Source organism: Triticum aestivum, chromosome 5D (assembly GCF_018294505.1).
Source record: "Triticum aestivum cultivar Chinese Spring chromosome 5D, IWGSC CS RefSeq v2.1, whole genome shotgun sequence".
Taxonomy (NCBI): Eukaryota; Viridiplantae; Streptophyta; class Magnoliopsida; order Poales; family Poaceae; genus Triticum; species Triticum aestivum.
The window spans coordinates 75083310-75103434 of record NC_057808.1 but is presented as its reverse complement, the minus strand read 5'-3'; the positions used below and the strand labels follow the sequence as shown (position 1 = coordinate 75103434).

At 48.7% G+C, this 20125-nt stretch overlaps 1 protein-coding gene across 2 annotated transcripts; it reads right to left on the bottom strand.

Annotated features, from left to right (window-relative positions):
• Positions 1-13761: 13761 nt before the first annotated feature.
• LOC123119547 (uncharacterized) lies at positions 13762-16830 on the bottom strand. 2 transcript variants are annotated; one of them, XM_044539387.1, is made up of 4 exons: positions 16560-16830; positions 16243-16270; positions 14511-14557; positions 13762-14110 (listed from the first exon to the last, which is right to left on the bottom strand). In XM_044539387.1, exons 1-4 carry the CDS (start codon positions 16823-16825, stop codon positions 14104-14106), a joined length of 348 nt encoding a protein of 115 aa, XP_044395322.1. In that variant the 5' UTR covers positions 16826-16830; the 3' UTR covers positions 13762-14103. The 2 variants fall into 2 exon arrangements, 1 of the variants encoding a protein (XP_044395322.1); XR_006458730.1 differs by lacking the exon at positions 16243-16270 and having other exon boundaries at positions 13762-14557.
• Between the last annotated feature and the right edge of the window lie 3295 nt (positions 16831-20125).

Sequence of the window (20125 nt, the reverse complement as noted above, 5' to 3'; positions counted from 1 at the left end):
AACTCATCGATTAGACATACCATGCATGGAGTAAACAAAAGAGAATGGGCACAAGAGAGAAACACTCACCCAAAATGGTAAGGAAATAGAATATGACTTTTGAGTTGATGCTTTCTAAGAAACTTGTACAAGTCTTTCTCCATGTCTTCGGGGTGATTTTGTAACACATGTCCATTAACGATATGTGGGTCAATGAACCCAACATCATGGATGTTTCTTATTTTGCATTCCCAAATCTTCAATCTGCATAATAGCGTACGCAACAATATAGTTAGGACAATATATATATATAGTGCAGGCAATGAAGAACGAGATGAGGTAGAAATAAATCACTTACAGAACGTAGCAACTCAGGATAGATTTGTCGAGCTCGCGCAGATTGAACAGCTGGAACAATTCACTCATATGAACTTGTACAGAGTACCGTTTGGTGTGATGCTCCTCTGTAACATCCGCATAAACATATTCTTTGTCGGCCCATGTTATGAATTGCTTGTACCAACGTAGCAGATTTCGCATTTGTGGTGGTAGACTCTTTTCCCGCGCAGGCTCGACGAGAGGCCCATTCCGCACATATTGTAATGCTATCTCACATACTGGCGCATCCTCAAGGCCTAAGAAGGCACGAAGAGTCAAACCCATCTCGGACGCTTGTTTCATGGCACTCGCTACAGTCAATCCAAGTGCTGCCGCAGCTGCTATGATCTCGGGGTCCTCTTCCGGACCGGCTTTCACTATGAGCGGGGGGGATCGATTGTTTATTCTGCATCCCGAGCTGGTCAACTTGTTTCCCGCTTTTTTTACTTTCTTCTTTCTCCTCCTTCAATATTTTTGCTTGCCTACGAAGTTCATGTCCATAGTCGTCAGGCATATTCAGCTCGGCTTGGGACGGTGTCGTCAAAAAATCCTTAGCCCACTTCTTTTGCTTCTCAGTGAATACTTGCTTGGGCTCAGGCTCTTTTATCGCCTTCGTATCCGCCTTCCATTTCTCATAATGAGCAGACGCGGCCAATTTGGTTTCAGCTTCACTAAGTTCCCAAGGCCTTGGGAGGAGAGGCTTCAGTGATGGCTCCGGTACCCTTGTGGTCTTAGGTACATAAGGGTCCGGGTTAATAGTCCAGGAGCGGGTTTCCTTGCTGTCCGCCTGCTTCTGCTTCTTCGCCGGAGGTGGATTGGGGGGCGTCGTACCCGCCGGAGGAGGATTGGGGGGCGTCGTACCCGCCGGAGGAGGATTGGGGGGCGGCGGCTGCTTACCCGCCGGAGGTTGTGGATCGGGGGACGGCGTCGAATGGCGTGAAGGAGGTGTAGGTGAACCACCACGACCACCACCACCGCCACCACCACCACCACCATCGGAGGGGGGTGGACTTGTTAGCCTTGGCGCCTCGCCTGGAAACACTATGTACTTCTTTTTCCATAGAATGATCTGGCGCTTGACATCTCCAAGTCTTCTCTCCCCTTCGGGTGTAGCTTTGTCAATCTCCAGGTCCTCAAACTCTTGGACTATGTCTTCCACCGTGACACGAGCATAGCCATATGCAATGGGGTTGTTGTGGTGGAGTGCTCCAGGTGTACAGGGTAAAGCACTGCCGGTAGCTACCTTCGTGGAAACGTTCCCCACGGGATAATGCAGATCACATTCTTTCATCTCCTTTACATCATCCACGGGGTAGTGAGGCTCCGGTGCACGAATCTCGATCATCGGTGCATTAGCACCAGGCGGGGCATCCGTGGAAGCCACGCTGCTTCTCCGCTGCTGGCTTCCGCGATCCGCTTCATGATCTTCATGCGGCCCTGCAGCCGATTTTTCTTTTACTAGTTCATGCACGGTCTGCTTCAACTCATGGAGTTCCGATGCAAACTTCGCCAAAAGATCTGCATCCCGGTCCGTCTTTCTCTTACGGCTTCTGTAACAGTACGGGTCATTGTCCTGGGAAAACCCTACTTTCCACGGAATTCTGCCTTTGCCTCGTACACGTCCTCCGTGTTCATCATTCCCGAGGGCTGTTGTCAGTGCGTCTTTCTCTCTGTTGAACTTGATCAAGCCCTCTTGAGCTTGGGTCATTGCGTCAATAAGGGCTTGGGTGGGAGCAAACTTTTTCTTCCGGTGAACACACACCCCTGTCTCCGGGTCTAGCGATCCCCCATGCCCGTACCACCAGCTTTTGGCCCTTGGGTCCCATCCCTCTGTACCTAGAGGGATTCCTCGCACCCTCAGGTCCTCCTCCATCTTCTGCCACTTAGGCTCCGAAAGGCGGTATCCTCCTGGCCCCATAATATGATGGAACTTTTTCTTACTCGCATTATCCTTATTTTTTTCGATATTTCCTTGAAATGCTCCGATTTCTTTTGCCTCACAAATTCTGGCCAATCATCTTTCAGTTTCTCATGTTGTCCATTGAAATCCGGAGTCTTGCCCTTGTTGACATAGTCACGGGTTAAATTTTTCTTGAAGTTCCGGAATGCTTCGCCCATCTTCTGAAGAGCGAACTCTTTAACTAGCCTCCTCCTCTCACGTCCACCCGGAACCTCGTTACCGAATTCATCGACTTTGTTGTATTCCGGAGGTAGAATGAAATGTTCCATAAGCTTTCTCCAGCAATCCTTTTTCGTTCTCTTGTCGACAAAACTGAAACCAAGACGTGCCTTCTTTGGCTCCTTCCATTCCTGGACGGTGATCGGGACGTTGTCTCTAACAACGACTCCGCATTGGTTGATAAACTTTGAGGTGTGCTGTAGGGGCTTGCCGGTTTCACTGACAAAATCAATGGCATATGTTTCTCCTGTTTTCATCGCCTTGGATTTGCCACGCTTTGTCGTACTCGATCCGGCCGAGGGCTAAAAAAAGAAAGAGAGTCGCGCGCGTTAATACATATGTATTCACATTTCAGTAAGTTTGTATCACGAGAGGCTCAATGTATATATATACCTCGCCGGAGGTGGTTGCTACTTGCAATTCGAGATCGTCGTTTGTTGACGGTTGACCTCCGTCGACAATGTCCGTTCCTTCACCTTCTTGATCATCGACAATGTCTGTTCCACCGTCAAGGTTCAGAAAAGAAGAGACTACATCCTCTTCTTGCTCATATTCTGAGCCCGGCACATAAGGAATCTCGTTGTTTATGATGCCCATTAAATAACGTTCAGCCTCCGGATCCCTAAGCGGCTCGGCTCTATCGTCCGCCATATGTCACTCCTGCATGTATTAAAAATTAATTAAGTATAAAGGAATTAAAAAATAAGATTAAGGGGACATAGAGGAGGAGCAGCGACGGTTGAATGATTAAGAGCTATTAAAAAATAAAATTGATGTTTTTTCGTCAAATTTATACAATTATTCCCAATAAATTTCCTTTTCTTTTTCCTCTCTGCTCTCTCTTTCCTTTTCTTTTTCCTTTTCAGTTTTTTATTGAGCACTAATTTGCATAGAAGTTTTTGTTTGAGCAATGCCAAGTATTTTGTTTTTCCTTTTCTTTTTCCTTTTCTTTTTCCTCCGACGCCGCTCAAATTTAATGATTTATACAATTATTCCCAAATAAATTTCCTTTTCTTTTTCCTTTTCTTTTTCCTCTCTGCTCTCTCTTTCCTTTTCTTTTTCCTTTTCTTTTTCCTTTTCTTTTTCCTCTCTGCTCAAGTTTTTGTTTGAGGAGGACGGTAGGCGGCGGCGGGCGGCGGAGGACGGCAGGCGGCGGCGGGAGGCGGAGGACGGCAGGCAGGCGGCGGAGGACGGCAAGGCGCGCATCCAGTATGCGGCGACGAGGAGGACGGCAGGCGGCGGAGGACGGCAGGCGGCGCAGGGGGAAGGGGAGCGGAGCTCACTGGGGGCGGCGGCGGCAGCGCGCAGGGGCAGGGGCAGCGGTGGCAGCGGCGCGCAGGGAAGGGCAGGGGCGGCGGCGGCAGTGCAGGGCAAGGGCGGCGACGTAGGGCAGGGGAAGTGGGGGCAGAGCTCACTGGGGGCGGCGGAGCTCACTGGGGGCAGGGCGTCGGGGCAGGGCGTCGGCGTCGATCGGCGTCGAGGCAGTAGCCTGGCGGCGTCGGCGTCGATCGGCGTCAGGGCAGGGCGTCGGCGTCGAGAGGAGAATGGGAGGTGGGGGAAAATTTACTAAGTGTTGTATATATAGACAGAGCATTAGTCCCGGTTGGGGACACCAACCGCGACTAAAGGTACCCTTTAGTCCCAACCGGGACTAAAGGTACCCTTTAGTCCCAACCGGGACTAAAGGTTCTTTCGCGCCGCTTTCGTTCCCGCGCGGAAAGAGCCTTTAGTCGCGGTTCGTGTCACGAACCGCGACTAAAGGTCCTTTTTCATATACTTTTCATTTTAAAATCTTAAAAATAGAAATAATATATCAAAAAATTCAAAAAATAAAACTAATTCATTTGAAAATCTTAAAAATACAAATAATATATCAAAAAATTCAGAAAAATAAAACTAATTCATTTTAAAATCTTAAAAATAGAAATAATATATCAAAAAATTCAAAAAATAAAACTAATTCATTTGAAAATCTTAAAAATACAAATAATATATCAAAAAATTCAGAAAAATAAAACTAATTCATTTTAAAATCTTAAAAATAGAAATAATATATCAAAAAATTCAAAAAAATAAAACTAATTCATTTGAAAATCTTAAAAATACAAATAATATATCAAAAAATTCAGAAAAATAAAACTAATTCATTTTAAAATCTTAAAAATAGAAATAATATATCAAAAAATTCAAAAAAATAAAACTAATTCATTTTAAAATCTTAAAAATACAAATAATATATAAAAATCCAGAAAAATAAAACTAATTCATTTTAAAAATTCAGACCGATTGTTTTGTTCTACATCCTCGATCCCTTGAAGGTTTGACAAAAGGTTTGATACATCATTCAGTTCATCGACCAAATACAAATCATCCGGATTCGCCATCGTACGTTTTAATTCACATGATCCATTCAACAAAGTTTGGTACAATAAATTATTACACATCAATTCTTCCCTTGTGTCCCTGCTTGCTTACGATTGTGCCGTATCCATGGAGCATCCTCATCATTTAACTTAATGCTTGGGTCAGTGTTCACTTTGAAGGGCGGAATTTCACCAAACATATTATAATCTTCTGACATGTCTGTCTTGTCCTCCACTCCCACGATGTTTCTTTTCCCTGAAAGAACAATGTGGCGCTTTGGATCATCGCATGATGTACTGATCGTTTTCTTATCTTTCCGTTTCCTCGGTTTGCTACTCATGTCCTTCAAATAAAAAACCTGAGCGACATCTTTGGCAAGGACGAATGGTTCGTCAAGGTAACCAAGATTGTTGAAATCCACCATTGTCATTCCGTATTGCTCGTCCACCTTTACCCCACCTCCTGTTAGCTTGAACCATTTGCACCGGAACAAAGGGACCTTAAAGGAGGGTCCATAGTCAAGTTCCCATATCTCCTCTATGTAACCATAATATGTGACCTTTTGCCCATTCTCGGTTGCTGCATCAAAGCGGACACCACTGTTTTGGTTGGTGCTCTTTTTATCTTGGGCGATGGTGTAAAATGTATTCCCATTTATCTCGTACCCTTGGAAAGTCGTTATAGTCGAAGATGGTGTCTTGGCCAACATGTACAGCTGATCTCCAACATCATTGTCATTCATTAAATGTTTTCGCAACCAACTGCCGAAAGTCTCCATGTGGGCCTTTCTAATCCAGGATTCAGGCTTCCCCGGGTTGTCCGAGCGTAAAATATTCTTGTGTTGCTCGAAGTACGGAGCCACCAAGCTGGAATTTTGCAGAACTGTGTGGTGTGCTTCAGTCATAGAATGACCGTCCATACATATCGTTGATTTCCTTCCGATCGTGCCTTTTCCACTTAGTCTCCCCTCGTGCCGCGATTGAGGAATACCAATCGGCTTAAGGTCAGGAACATAGTCAATACAGAACTCAATTACCTCCTCATTTCCATAGCCCTTGACGATGCTTCCTTCTGGCCTAGCACGGTTACGAACATATTTCTTTAATACTCCCATGAACCTCTCAAAGGGGAACATATTGTGTAGAAATACAGGACCGAGAATGGAAATCTCTTCGACTAGGTGGAGCAGGAGGTGCGTCATAATATCGAAGAAGGATGGTGGGAACACCAACTCGAAACTGACAAGGCATTGGACCACATCGTTCTGTAACCGTGGTAGATCTTCTGGATTGATTACCTTCTGAGAGATTGCATTGAGGAATGCACATAGCTTCACAATGGCTACTCGAACATTTTCCGGTAGGAGCCCCCTCAAAGCAATCGGAAGCAATTGCGTCATAATCACGTGGCAGTCGTGAGACTTCAGGTTTAGGAACTTTTTGTCCGCCATGTTTATTATTCCCTTTATATTCGACGAGAAGCCAGACGGGACCTTCATACTGCTCAGGCATTCAAAAAAATGACCTTCTCTTCTTTGGTAAGAGCGTAGCTGGCACGACCTTGAAACCATTCCGGATGCCGGTCATCTGGGTCTTTCAAAAGTTGCTGGTCCTGCCGTGCTTCCTTTGTATCATTTGTCTTCCCATACACGCCCAAGAAGCTTAGCAGGTTCACGCAAATATTCTTCGTAACATGCATCACGTCGATTGCAGAGCGGACATCTAGGACTTTCCAATATTCTAGCTCCCAAAATATAGATTTCTTCTTCCACATGGGTGCGTGCCCGTCAACTCCCCGCGGAACTGATTGTCCGCCAGGACCCTTTCCAAAGATGACTTTCAAATCCTTGACCATATCAAATATCTCAGCACCAGTACGTTCCGCAGGCTTCGGCCGGTGATCTGCCTTGCCGTTGAAATGCTTGCCTTTCTTTCTTACGTTATGATTTCGGGGAAGAAATCGACGATGACCCAGGTACACGTTCTTCTTACAATTACCCAAACGTACACTTTCAGTCTCATGTAAGCAGTGCGTGCATGCATTGTATCCCTTATTTGTCTGTCCCGAAAGGTTACTGAGAGCAGGCCAATCGTTGATGGTTACAAAAAGCAACGCTCGTAGGTCAAATTCCTCTTCTTTGTGCTCATCCCAGACACGTACACCAGGTCTGCCCCACAACTGTAAAAGTTCATCAACTAATGGCCTTAGGTACACATCGATGTCGTTCCCGGGTTGCTTTGGACCTTGGATGAGCACTGGCATCATAATGAACTTCCGCTTCATGCACAACCAAGGAGGAAGGTTGTAGATGCATAGAGTCACGGGCCAGGTGCTATGGCTGGAGCTCTGCTCGCCAAAAGGATTCATGCCATCAGTACTTAGACCAAATCTTATGTTCCTTGCGTCAGCTGCAAAATCTTTGAACACTCTGTCGATCTTTCTCCATTGCGTTCCATCAGCGGTGTGTCTCAACTCCCCGTCGGACTTACGGTCCTCTTTGTGCCATCGCAACGACTTGGCATGCTTTTTGTTCCTGAACAGACGTTTCAACCGTGGTATTATAGGAGCATACCACATCACCTTGGCGGGAACCCTCTTCCTGGGTTTCTCGCCCTCAACATCGTCACCAGGGTCATCGCCTCTGATCTTATAACGCAATGCAGTGCATACAGGGCATTCATTCAAATTCTCGTATTCACCGCGGTAGAGGATGCAGTCGTTAATGCATGCATGTATCTTCAGAACCTCTAAACCTAGAGGGCAGACAACCTTCTTTGCTTCGTACGTACTGGCGGGCAACTCGTTATTCTTCGGAAACATATTCTTCAACATTTTCAGCAAATTTTCAAATGATGAGTCAGCTACACCTTCCTGTGCCTTCCATTTTAGCAAATCCAGTGTGCAGCCCAGCTTTTTCAGACTATTATCGCATCCTGGGTACAACGACTTTTTGTGATCCTCTAACATGCGATCCAAATTCTCCCTCTCCTTGTCAGTTTCGCAGCGTCTCCGTGCATCAGCAATGGTCCGACCAAGATCATCAGCGGGCTCATCATGTGCCTCTTCTTCACCTTCACCTAACCCTTCCCCACCTTCAGCATCATCCTCCATGAAAGTATCACCGAAATGATCATGATAGTTGTCATCGATATCATCCCCTTCTTCATCTTCTTCCATTCTAACCCCTCTTTCTCCATGCTTGGTCCAACAATTATAGCTTCGCATGAAACCGTGCCGAAGCAGGTGCATGTGAACGTCTCTTGAGGAGGAGTAACCCTTCTGATTCTTACAGACAGCACATGGACAGATAATAAAACCTCGCTGCTTGTTCGCATTTGCCACTACGAGGAAATCTTTCAAACCCGTAGTGAACTCGCCGGAGAGTCGGGGACCGTACATCCATTGCCGATTCATCTGCATTATTATTATATAAAGTATATAATTAACCATCATGCATTTGTTAAACTAACTAGCTAGAAATAATACAAATTAAACAATGAACTACACACATGCATATTTTATCAATGACACATGAAAGGTTCAAGTTGCTAACCGCGATCGCGGAGGAAAAATAAATGAGAAAGCTCAAGTGTGGCTCGGACACTTCATATCATGTTTGTTTCATGCTCTCGGGCATTTCATCGAACACCTTGTGTGCATAGGAGGAACCAAAAGCAAACCCACCACCCCCCTTCTGAATTGTGGCTAAGTGAAGTGAGCTGAGTCCTATATATAGGGATGGGCCTTTAGTCCCGGTTGGCCTGGCCAACCGCAACTAAAGGCCTTCGGGCCAGCCTGAGGACCTTTAGTCCCGGTTGGCCAGGCCAACCGGGACTAAAGCCCCTCCCGTCCGCCAGCTGTCGACCGAGCGCGCTGGGCCCAGATAGTTGGTCACGGGTCTCCTCCCGAACCGCGACTAAAGACCCCTTTGGTCGCGGTTCGATTATTTTAGGGACTAATGGGGGCGTATGGAAGCCTCTTTTTCTACTAGTGAGTATTGATTGCTGCCCCAATATGTACCCCACAACTATTTGAAAAAATCAAGTTTGAGCATTAGTTTGGACCTGACTCGGAGTCTAATCGGTGAACAGGACGATAAAGTAGCATGTCATCATATTAAGCGATGCATAACGTAAGCAGACACGAAAGACTGCGACCTCTCTTGCGGACCCATGTAGTCCTCAAGGTCATCTGCTCAGTTTATGATGGTAATGCAGTTGTCGTGGCTGCCGGCGGCGGGGAAGAAGATCTGAGGCGGCGAAAGATAGTATGGAGGGCGGATCCCTGCTGTGGTGAACCCTTCCATCGTTGGAGCACCTGAGCTGGGGTGGAACACAACGCAGCAGGAGCGGGATAAACCACACAAGGTTTCCTTTGACACATATCTGTAACAGAAGTAATTGTGTAAGGGCTTGTTTAAATTTGAGGATTCTAACAATGCAAGGATAGGAAATACACAGGAATAGGATAGGAATGCACGTGCAAAACAGAGAATTTAAAAACACTGGATTTCTGCCAATCTGGGTGTTTGGTTCACAGGAATTGGAAGATCACATGATGCAAAGAAGCATGGTGAGATTAAGTCAAACCACACGAAAATGTACAATTATAATGCTATTATGCTACTATCACTTAGTCTTATTCTTCATGAATAGGAATTTGAAAAGGAGGGCCAAGTGGATATTAAAATTCCTACGGTTTTTGTTTGAAAGAGACACTAAAGGAACAAATCCTATAGTTTTCCTTTGCTCCATTCCTTTGAACCAAATGCATTAATAGTAGTACCATAGGAAACTTTCAAATTCCTATGTTTTCCTTCACTTTTCCTTTCAACCACTGGCGATTCTAGTAGGCAGGCTTGAACAGGGAAAATCCTACACTCAAAAAATGTTTTTGTGCTACTTCTACTACTTTGGGCCCAGGCCACTGCCCTACTAGCTCAACTCCCAGGCCCATCTACAAATGCACAGCACAAACGCACACAAATAAATAATGATGGCGTTCAAGAGAGTCGATCATGGATTGCTAAGTTGCCTGGTACCTCACTGCTTGTCATATACTAGGAGAAACTAATCGTATTTCACGTTACTACGTGAGCTAAGTGGACAATATATATAATATGTAGAGTAAAAAAGTGATGTAACAAGTGTACAGCCTCTTCGGCGAAGCCATGTCGATCTCAGCGTGATTGGGTTGGTCGTTGAGGATGCTCCGGCTGATTTGGCTGTCGGACGAGGGGAAGATCTTAGGCGTCTGGAGATGGAGCCGGGGGTACTGCTCCGCTGTGATGGAGGGTTCCGTCGTTGGAGTAGCAGAAAAGCAGCAACAGCAGCAGCGCCCGAAGCAGTAGTACGTGTGAGCGCTGGGGCAGCTGGTCGTGTATCAGCATCTCGGGTAGCAGCTGCAGGAGCTCAAGCGAAAGCAGGATCTGCTGCTCGTGCAGCAGCAGCGCGCGCAAGAGTAGAGTAGCAGCGCAAGCTAGAGCAAGACCGAGAGCAGCAGCACAAGCAAGAGCAAGAGAGAGAGCAGCGGCGCGAGCAAGAGCAAGACCAACAACAAACCAGGTAGGGGGTAGAGAGGAAGAGCAGAGCAGCGGCGCGAGAGAGAGCCAAAGCAGCAGCAACTCCTACCGATGTGGACGTTGCCGCCGAGGGAGCGACGGCGTGGAGGCAGTGGCTGGCGACGCCACCGTGGATGGAGCCGCGCCATGTCGGCTCGGGACTGAGCGCCGACAGCACCGTGAGATCGAATCAAGAAGAAAATGTGGCGATTAGTGTAGAGCCTCTTTGGTGGCGCCGATTAGGCCTCGGCTTCATCCGAGGAATCGGTGATGATGCTGCACTTCCGGTGGTGTAGGTGAAGACAACGGTGTGGGAATGGAGGTGGCGCGAAAGACGAGGGGAATGTTGGGGTAGCTCCTTGGAGGTGGATGACGGGGTGGCTGAACCGGCGGGACGACGAGATCGATGACGGATCCTCATCCGGTGCGGTGGATGAGGGACGCTGAGGTATTGTTGTGGACGACGTCGTCAGGGAAGAGGCTCCAGCTGGGTAGCGGACGGAGGAGGGTGTGGGGCTTCGCGGGTTTTCGTGGCCTCGGTGTACGAATGGGTGGGCGGGTGGGATGGGAGGGGAGAACCATGGCTTAGGGACGCGCTTGTCCTACATGTGGGGTAAGTTACAAAACTAACCCCACCGATTTAAGGTAGGCGGTTCTTTCGGTTCAGGGGTATCACGGGCATTTCACGTGTCGGGATTTCGCAGGAGGTGGGAGTTTTCGCGGTCGTTGTAATTTTGGGATAGCAAGGCACGGGTTGAGATGGAGGGAGTTTTCGGAGCACAACGAGACAAAAATATATCTTAAAATTTCGGGGTAGCAAGGTGCGGGTTGAAGAGGCGGGAGTTTCGCAGCACGATAGGCAGAGATGCTAGCTTGAAATTTTGGCATAGCAAGACGCATCTTGAAATTTCGGGAGAACAAGCTTAACATGTACAAAACAAAAGACAATTCGCACCTCATCACTAGAGAGAGCCATCTCCCGTTTTACTATATTACTAGCAATGCATTCAAATACAACAACAACAACAACAACAACAACAACAACAAAAAATAAAAAATCGGGACAACAAACATAACGTGTACAGAACCAAATAAATTTGCACTTCCCTCAACAATAAAAAACAATTCGTGTTGTCTAGCATATGGACTAAATTTAAGTACATTTTCCCTGTTTGAATGGGATTGTACTCGGGTTAGTTATACAACCATCTAAATATTATCTTCACAACACATGACATGAATAGAGGTGTCGGCGTCCTGGGAACAGGGGTGCCCAGACTTGCCTGCCTGCGGCCCGTGGCGTGGCCCCATCAACGGCCTGGTACGACCCAGCTTCAGCAGCAACAACTCAAGACCCTCGCGAGGCGGATGACGCCAAGACCTCCCTGGGGGCTGCCTCGCTAGGCTGGCTCCCGAGGAGCGGAGATATCTATGCAGGGCACACCTCGCGATGTTCACATGACATGAGCCATGACGACCAAGGCCGGGCGGGCGCCAGCGGGCGTAGTGTACCAGTTTCCCCTTTGGTGCTAAGGAGGCAAGCACAGGCGCGGAGTCCCGAGGCATCAAGCAAATGTTGCCATTCCGGTGCAACGAGACCAAGACTGCCAGGACGGCAGGATGGAGGTCATCATGGAGCCCACTGCAGCGTCACCACCAGAGCCTTTGGCAGGCGAAGACTACTTTTGTCAGGATAGCTTGTACTAGTTGTCTCCCTTCAAAATTGGCCGTTGTGGAATCCCTTCCTGCCTACATTTGGGAAGAGGACCAAGGCCGCTATAAGTAGGACCTAGCCACCACCGTAGATAGGGACGGATCATTCAGATCATCCTCACACCCACCAGCTCATCGAGCCCAAGAACACCTCACCTCCTGAGGTTGTTCAACCACTGTACTAGTTGATCCTTAGCCCCTCGAGGCAACCCACCACAAAGCTGGAGTAGGGTATTACACCGCAAGGTGGCCCGAACCAGGATAAACCCCCGTGTCTCTTGTTCTTTGGGTTTGTCGAGCTAGGCCGTGGGATCATTTATCGGGCAGACTGGGGAGAGAGAGTTCTTCGTGCGCACCCCAGAGTACGAACCTCTCAAGGGTCTGCGGAACCCCGAATCTGACATTTGGTGCGCCCGGTAGGGGTGTGCCGAAGCCTCTCCTCCGTCGATCGACTCGCCGCCGCTTCACCGTCTCCATGGCTGATGCTCGTCGAACCCGTGCTGAGCGTCGAGCCGTTCTAGCGCGCGCGTCGCCCAGACAGTGCCCGTCGGCGGGCCTCCCCGTCGTTCTCCATCACCTGCCGCCAACGCCGTCACCGGCCCGGCGGGAATCGAGTAGCAAGCTTCGTCACTCTGCCCCTCTGTGCGGAGGGACGGATGCACCGTCACCCCGTCGCTGACTCCAGCCGGCTCATCGTCCCACGCTCGCCGCGGGCCCGCGGACGTGCAGGCTGCGCTGCTGATGGCACGTGAGCTCCTGCGCTACCGCCCCGTCGACAACCTCTACAAGGACTGGCTCGACTGCATCGCCGAGCTCGTCAGCGCCGCCGGGGGCTCTCCTGCAACATCCCTCTCACTGCCTCGCCTGCCTCCCGCTGCGGGCGACGTAGCCCATGGAGCGCCTCTGCCACCTCCCCATCAAGATGTCATCCTCGGACCGAGATGCACGGCCCTGCGGCGTGACCCACCGCGCGGGGCACCCGCGTGTGAAGAAGAAAGTTGCCAGGAGGTCCAGCGGCCGCGAGCTGATGCTCCCGCTCTCCCTGCACCACCACGTCAAGACCACGCGCCACCTGCGGCGGCGACGCAGGGTACCAAGACTAGGCTCCACCTCCGCGATGAGCTACAACAAAACCTGTCAGTAGAGACGTCAAATTACATTGCTACTGACGTGGTATTTTATCTCTAGACAATTGTAGAGTCGTTTTAGTAAAGCGTCCTTCGAGCGTCTCCATACGGACCGTCTCAAAGATTTAGACACGCTTGATGGCGTGTCTACATGACATGAGACGCTATATAGGGACGCTCAAAAGCGTGTCTACATGACTTGAGACGCTATGTATGCACGCTCAAAAATGTGTCTAAACAAATATATACGTTCTGCTAGACATGCCCGTATGACGTCGTACATTGTCGTATTTCATCATTTTGAATTGGATTGTTGTATCATGCCCTGATGCACATGCAGGTCATCAAATAATATAGTTATGTAGGCATTATTCAACATCATCGTTGCATTGCAATCATCATATTCTCATAATTAACTAAAAAAGTTTCTCATAATCACAGCCGCAAAACAAGAAGCAATGTGCAAGCCATTACAAATATTTTTATCAAAAAGGGTATTGATACTTTACAAGTGAACTGTACGTTCATACAATAATGTGTATGTCACTAGAAAATAAACTTCTAATTTAATTCTGGCTATCTGAAAGTTAAAACCAATTTGAAAATAAAATGGAAATTCTCTGTCGAAATCTATCTAAAAATTCTATAGCTAGTTTGGTACATCAGCTTGACGGCTTTCGCAGCTTTTTCGCAGTTTTTAGGGACATGGCTTCTAGAAAAATGTGAAGATTTCCCTTGCACATTTCAAGATTATTTCCGATATAAAACCTGTTATAATCTGTCCATATAATTAGTTTTGTCCTCTAAATCCTGCAATAAAAGCACATTAGCACCAGAAAAGGTGAAGGGAAATATAGAGAAGCAGAGCTAGATAATTTTAAATAAGAAATATACAATGATTTCAAAAAGAATACTTATAATTTATTTGTTTCTTCTCTATAGAACTAAGATTTCTTAGGATTGACTGGTTATGCTTGTCGACACTAGTAATCTTCGGTCCAATAGAAACTCTAAACTAGTGGGGATGACACAACAAATTTAGTTTGAGCCAGCTGATCTAGAGATAATCCAGCTTATCTTTCAAACAGATGACGACTACATTGTTCTGAACCCTCTTTGTCAGCAGAAAAGGTTGGAACATGGATAAATCACACATCTTGTATTGGTCCCACATTGATTGCTCTTATAAAAATGTATTCTTTTCACTTACAAAAGATCATCTGCTGAACATTTCCATAATGTTAAATCCTCGAATATCTGCAAACAGTAAGAAAACATTGTCTCTTGTGATAGTGTCAATGCAATACAAAACTTAGTAGCTGTTGTGCTGACAGAAAGAAATCACACTGAGTTATAGCCCACATCGATTTGACAATATTATAATCTGTATAAAAATGACCAGTTAATGTGCGGACAGAGAAAAAATATTGTATGTCATTTGGTTAAAGCCCACATTAGTTTGATATTATTACAATCTGTATAAAATTGAATAGCTAAACTGCTGTCAGAAAGAAATTACAATGTTTTGTTTGGTTATAGCCCACATAAAATTGACAGAATTATAATCTGTTGTCACAAAGGTAACACAGAGAAACTTTGATCACCATGGTTATAGATCACATAAATTTGATAGAATTATAAAGACTACCAAATCTAGTCTTTATATACACTCTCGAAGATATCAGAAGTATATTATACTCTTATGGGCCATGGTAACAAAATAAATGTTCCACCATTGGATGTTGCACAAAACAAGTGGACAATGGTACGGAGGGTGAGGTATAATGTGTAGAAGTATTAATATTCTTGTACTAGATCCTCCGTGATATGTACAAAAACATGAACCCCATCATTCATTCTGATACATAACAAGGTGAACTCACCAACACCCAAAATTATAGCTCTGACCAATCGCTCATAGGAGTTGTACTCATTGAAGAAGGAAAAAATATTTGGGGGCAAACACAAATTGACAACAAAAAAATAAATTGAAAGGAGGATCATGGGGTACCACTGTACCAGGCACCTTCCATGGGAGAGGATGGACACACGGTTGCACCTCCGCTACCTCCTTGAACATCTAGCCTGCCAGCGCATGAAGGAATCAATCTATGGCTGCAAGGTAGTGGTATCGGCTGCATCTTCTAATGGGGGGGCAGGGGGGGAACTTTGGTTCGTAGCGAGCGGCATCACCCAGATGTCCGGGAAGTATTGACGTCGGAAGTTATCCCTGTCGGGAGCCATGGATGCGCCTGATCTGGGGAGAGAGATACAACATTTTTTTTCTGTTTCTTTGAGGGGTTCGGTATAGGGCAGTTGTGTCTAACAAACAAGGCGTTGATCTGGTCAATTTATTGATTCAACAGTGACCGCATCCTCCATTGTCAGATACTAACATGAATTTCCCTATGCCCCAGCTTAGTTTGTGTAAATCAGAATGTTTCAAGGCTATATCAGATAGGTTGGCGAACCACAATTTTCCTGACCAGGTGTACTGGATCAAACTGAGCGGAAAACTATATCTAGTTTGGATCTTTTTCAAAATGTACATAATTAGCTGGTTCTGATCTTACTCATGCCTAATTAAGATGCATAGCCGCTTCCCAAAAAGTACAATTAAGACAATACTGAGCATCTACCGAGCTAAAGTAAGCAAAAATCCATGAAAAAAATCTGCACTAACCATTAGTGGTGGACCAAAAAATATGCCTTGTCAGTCGCACGAAGTCATGTGAAGCCAGAACCAATAAAGTAAAAAACCACATTGATATGTCATTTTGCTTTGTAAGTACTAGGCCAAAGTGATGCTAGTATCTGGAAGCTAAAACTATACATCATCAAACAATGAACGTATGAATCATGTTGGAATTGCAAATTAAATTGGAACTCTCCCATAGAGAGTAAATGCAGTCTACTTAATGGCCAGTCATTCGATCCTGCACCTGATTAATGTATTCGCTCCTTCTCCCCCTAAAAAGGAACAAACGAAATTAGATCTGATGGAGTAAGTTGCAGAGTGAGATGCAAAATAGATATTTCGTCAAGCTGCAGGCCACACCACCAAAGAGATTTACTTCATGAGATCTGATGCATCAGGATCGGGGACCAGTTATGTGATTGATACAGCTGGTCGATCCAAATTTTGAAATTCGGTTGAGAACCAACCAATCGAGATAGAGGCGTGGGATGTGTCAACTAAGAAGCTGCGTTGATTGATTTAATTCAAAAACTGTAGAGGAGATGGGATTCGAGGGAGCACCTTCTTGACATTCCGGATCCCATCTTTGCGGGACGGTGTAGCAATGAGAGTTTGGAGGGGCGCGGCGTGGCAACGGCGAGGACACCGACGGCCGACGGGGCTCCCACTCGCGAGGATGCCGACATAGGAGAACGGGAAGCCGCCGGCCGAGGGTGGAGTTGGCGCCGGAGGGCAGAGCCAGGCCGAGAACTGCCGCGGGGGATAGGCTTTGGTGGCGGCGCAGATTGAGATTTTTGTGGGAGGTAGAAACTGGAAAGACGGGGCATGGGAGGATTATACGGAGTATGCTAGCAAAATAAAATCCGAAAAGCCGCGGGAAGTATTTAAGCGGTAAAATAATGAATTTGCGAGCACCAGATATTTCGCAGGCATAACTAATCGTCTCAAAAATTGCCTCTAAGATAATTAAAAATATAAATTCATTATATAAATGCATTATTCTAAAAATAAGATTGGGATGCTTATGTAAACGTCTCAGGAAGCGTCTTTAGCTTGCTAGTGTCCTGGGCATAGAGACGAATATAAATAGCGTCCCATAAAAAACGACCTTACACGGTTGTTTTGTTGTAGTCCAGTGACCACCGCAGGCTGCCGCGCCTTCATTCCTGAGCTGCGCAGCATCGTCTGGTCGGGCAAGTTCAAGCCTGACCTGCCTCCATGCTACGACAGCAACCCCAACCCTGCAGAGTTCCTGCAGCTCTACGAGCTGAGCATCGAGGCGGCTAGCGGCGGCGAGAAGGTCATGGCGAATTGGTTTCCCATGGCCCTCAAGGATGGCGCGCGCTCGTGGCTCCTGAACCTGCCCACGGGATCGATCTCCTCCTGGGGCGAGATGCGCGAGTGTTTTGTCGCCAACTTCCAAGGGACGCATGACCGCTCTCCTGTCGCGGGTGACCTGCGGCGCATCAAGCAGCAGCCAGGGGAGACCCTGCAGAAGTACATCCAGTGCTTCAACAGTGTTCGCCTCAAGATCCCCAAGGTTTCGGACGAAGCCATCATCTCAGCGTTCTCTGATGGTGTCCGTGATGTCAAGATGAAGGAGGAGCTCGCCATCCACGAGGACCTGTGTACAGCACTGGAGATGTTCAACATGGCAACCAAGTGCGCGAGAGCTGAGGAAGGGCGCCTCTCCCTCCTGAGCTCCCGGCGGCCGACCCAATAGACAAGAAGGTCAAGACCAAGGACGTGAAGCGCAAGGGGGCGGCCGTGCTCGCGGCTGAGCCGGAGATGAAGCGCGGCTGCGACCACCCAGAGTCATCCAAGGCCAGCCGCCCGTTTTGCGCCTTCCACAACTGTCGGGTGGTAGGTGCGACATATCCCAACGGGTGGCTTATCATTGTGGGAGCCAGAAAGATGTCGCCGGTGCCTGGAAACGGGATGAGGCGAAGACATGCACGCCGGCGAATCTTACCCAGGTTCGGGGCTCTCCGTGGAGATAACACCCCTAGTCCTGCTCTGCGGGGTCTCCGCATGATCACTAGATCAAAACGAGTAGCTACAAGTGCTCCTTGAGTGTCGGATTCGTGGGAGAAGAAGAGCAAGGCTAGCTCTCCCTTTCCTCTCTATATGGTGTGTGTGTAACTCTATGAGACCAACCCTTTGCATGGGTGCCCCGGGGGGTTTATATAGGCCTACCCCCCAGGGGTACAATAGTAATCCGGCTGGGTGCGGGCCCCAGCCGTCAGTGTCTGTGTTCGCCGACTTCTCCGCCAGCCTTTGGGGCCCGCCGACTGGTGGGTCCCGCCGGCTGCCGGCCTCTTGGTCGACAGGCCGGCCCCACCGCTTGGGGGTCTTGTCGGCGGCTGGTTACTGTTGCCCTGCCCCTGATGACGATGGCTTTGTTGAGGTAAGCGTGGCTACAGTGTGCTGCCTTGTGGGCTCTCACTGTAGCCTTACCTCGTCTTGTCTCCTTAATGTGGCACATGTTTCGAGGGAGGGGAGTAGCCGGCTTCTGGGGGCCGGCGACGCCCCTGGCCGACTAGGGGAGGCCGGGCTGCCTTCGAGCGTCTCTCTGGCTAAAGGGGTCCGCCGCCCGCAGGCCGTACTGGCGTCTGTCGTGGATGACGTCGAGGCCAACATGGCTACAGTGCCGCGCCGGACGGGAGATGGCTGACCCGTACGGCGTGCTGTGGCCATGCCTGCTTCGGGATTCGGGGGTAGTGGGTTGTACTGTGGCCACGCCCCGTCTTATCACCGTTATGTGGGCATAGTTTTGGTGGGTGCGGTCTTGGCCGGTTTCTTGGAGTCGGCGTTCTTCATGGCCGGCTTTTGGGAGTCGGTGTTCTTCATGGCCGGCTTTTGGGAGTCGGTCCTTTTGGAGCCGGCTTCCTGGAGTCGGCCATCTCGTAGCTATCTTGGGGAAGGTTTCTAGGAATGGGTCGCGTTCTGAGAGTCGGCCCCTGGGATAGCCGGCCGGGGGAAGGCGGCCCTGTGCTTCAGATGCTTGAAGGCTCAAATGGCCTGATAATTTCTTGAGAAGCCAGGGGGAGTCCGTTAGGCTACCCGTGGCTATTTACTCCGACAACAACGTACATAGCCCCAACACCAATGACTGTCAAGAGCTTAGAGCCATCCGCGATGGGCGCTTCGGTCGATGCCCCGAGTGCAACGACCGAGGCTACGACCACAGAGGAGGCAGAAGTGGAGGACGATGGGATGACCGCGGCCACCGCCAGGAGTGGCGCGACCAGCCTCGTGAGCATCGCTGGCAAGGCCACCTCGCGAGGGCGCCTGGAGAGACCAGCCTCGTGAGGACTATATCCTCAGGGCAATACCGGCCTCCCTTCGCTGTCACCACCACCAAGGTGAAACGAAGACCATCACCAGGACGAGGGGGCTGGGGGCTTCCAGGAATCTCGCGCCATTGCCTGCATCTTGGGCGGCGCTCAGGCCCCAGCCTCTCATCGCATCTTCAAGCAGTTCGCCCGTGAGGTGAATGCCGCCCTCCCAGGCTCCAGGTCACGCGCCCGCTCAGGTGGTCCAAGTGCACCATCACCTTCAGCTCGTCCGACCAGCTCAAGTGCGCGGCAACTGCCAGCGCTCTCCCGATGCTCTTCTCACCCGTCATCAGCAATGTCCTTGTCACCAAGACCCTCATTGATGGCAGTGCGGGGCTCAATGTTCTTTCCATCAAGACGTTCGACCGCCTCCAAGTGCAATATGATCAGCTGCAGCCCACCAAGCCCTTCTCAGGAGTGACCGACGGCTCCACTACTCCGATAGGGTAGATCCGCCTCCCTGTCACCTTCGGCCAACGCGACAACTACCGCAGCGAGCTCATCGACTTTGACGTCGCCCATATCCGCCTACCGTACAACTCCATCCTTGGGTATCCGGCCCTGGCCAAGTTCATGGCAGTGACCCACCACGGCTACAACGTCCTTAAGATGCCTGGGAACTGCGACATTATCACGATCGCTTGTGAGGAGATGGATGCTATGTGCTCCCTCGAGCGCGCTTACCAGGCTGCGGCGATTGAAGACCCAGACAACGAAGGCGCCATGTACCCTCCCGAGGCAGTCCCCAAGAAGAAGAAGCAGCTGCTCTGTCAAGAGCCACAAGAGAGC

Bases quoted from the DNA above. Each gene is read 5' to 3' on its own strand.
- LOC123119547 (XM_044539387.1), bottom strand. From the start codon at position 16,825: ATGCCCCGTCTTTCCAGTTTCTACCTCCCACAAAAATCTCAATCTGCG. The intron at 16,271-16,559 runs GTGCTCCCTCGA...GTTCCTTTTTAG, and splicing joins GGATCCGGAATGTCAAGAAG to GGGGAGAAGGAGCGAATACA. The intron at 14,558-16,242 runs GTGCAGGATCGA...TACTGTTTGCAG, and splicing joins GGAGCGAATACATTAATCAG to ATATTCGAGGATTTAACATT.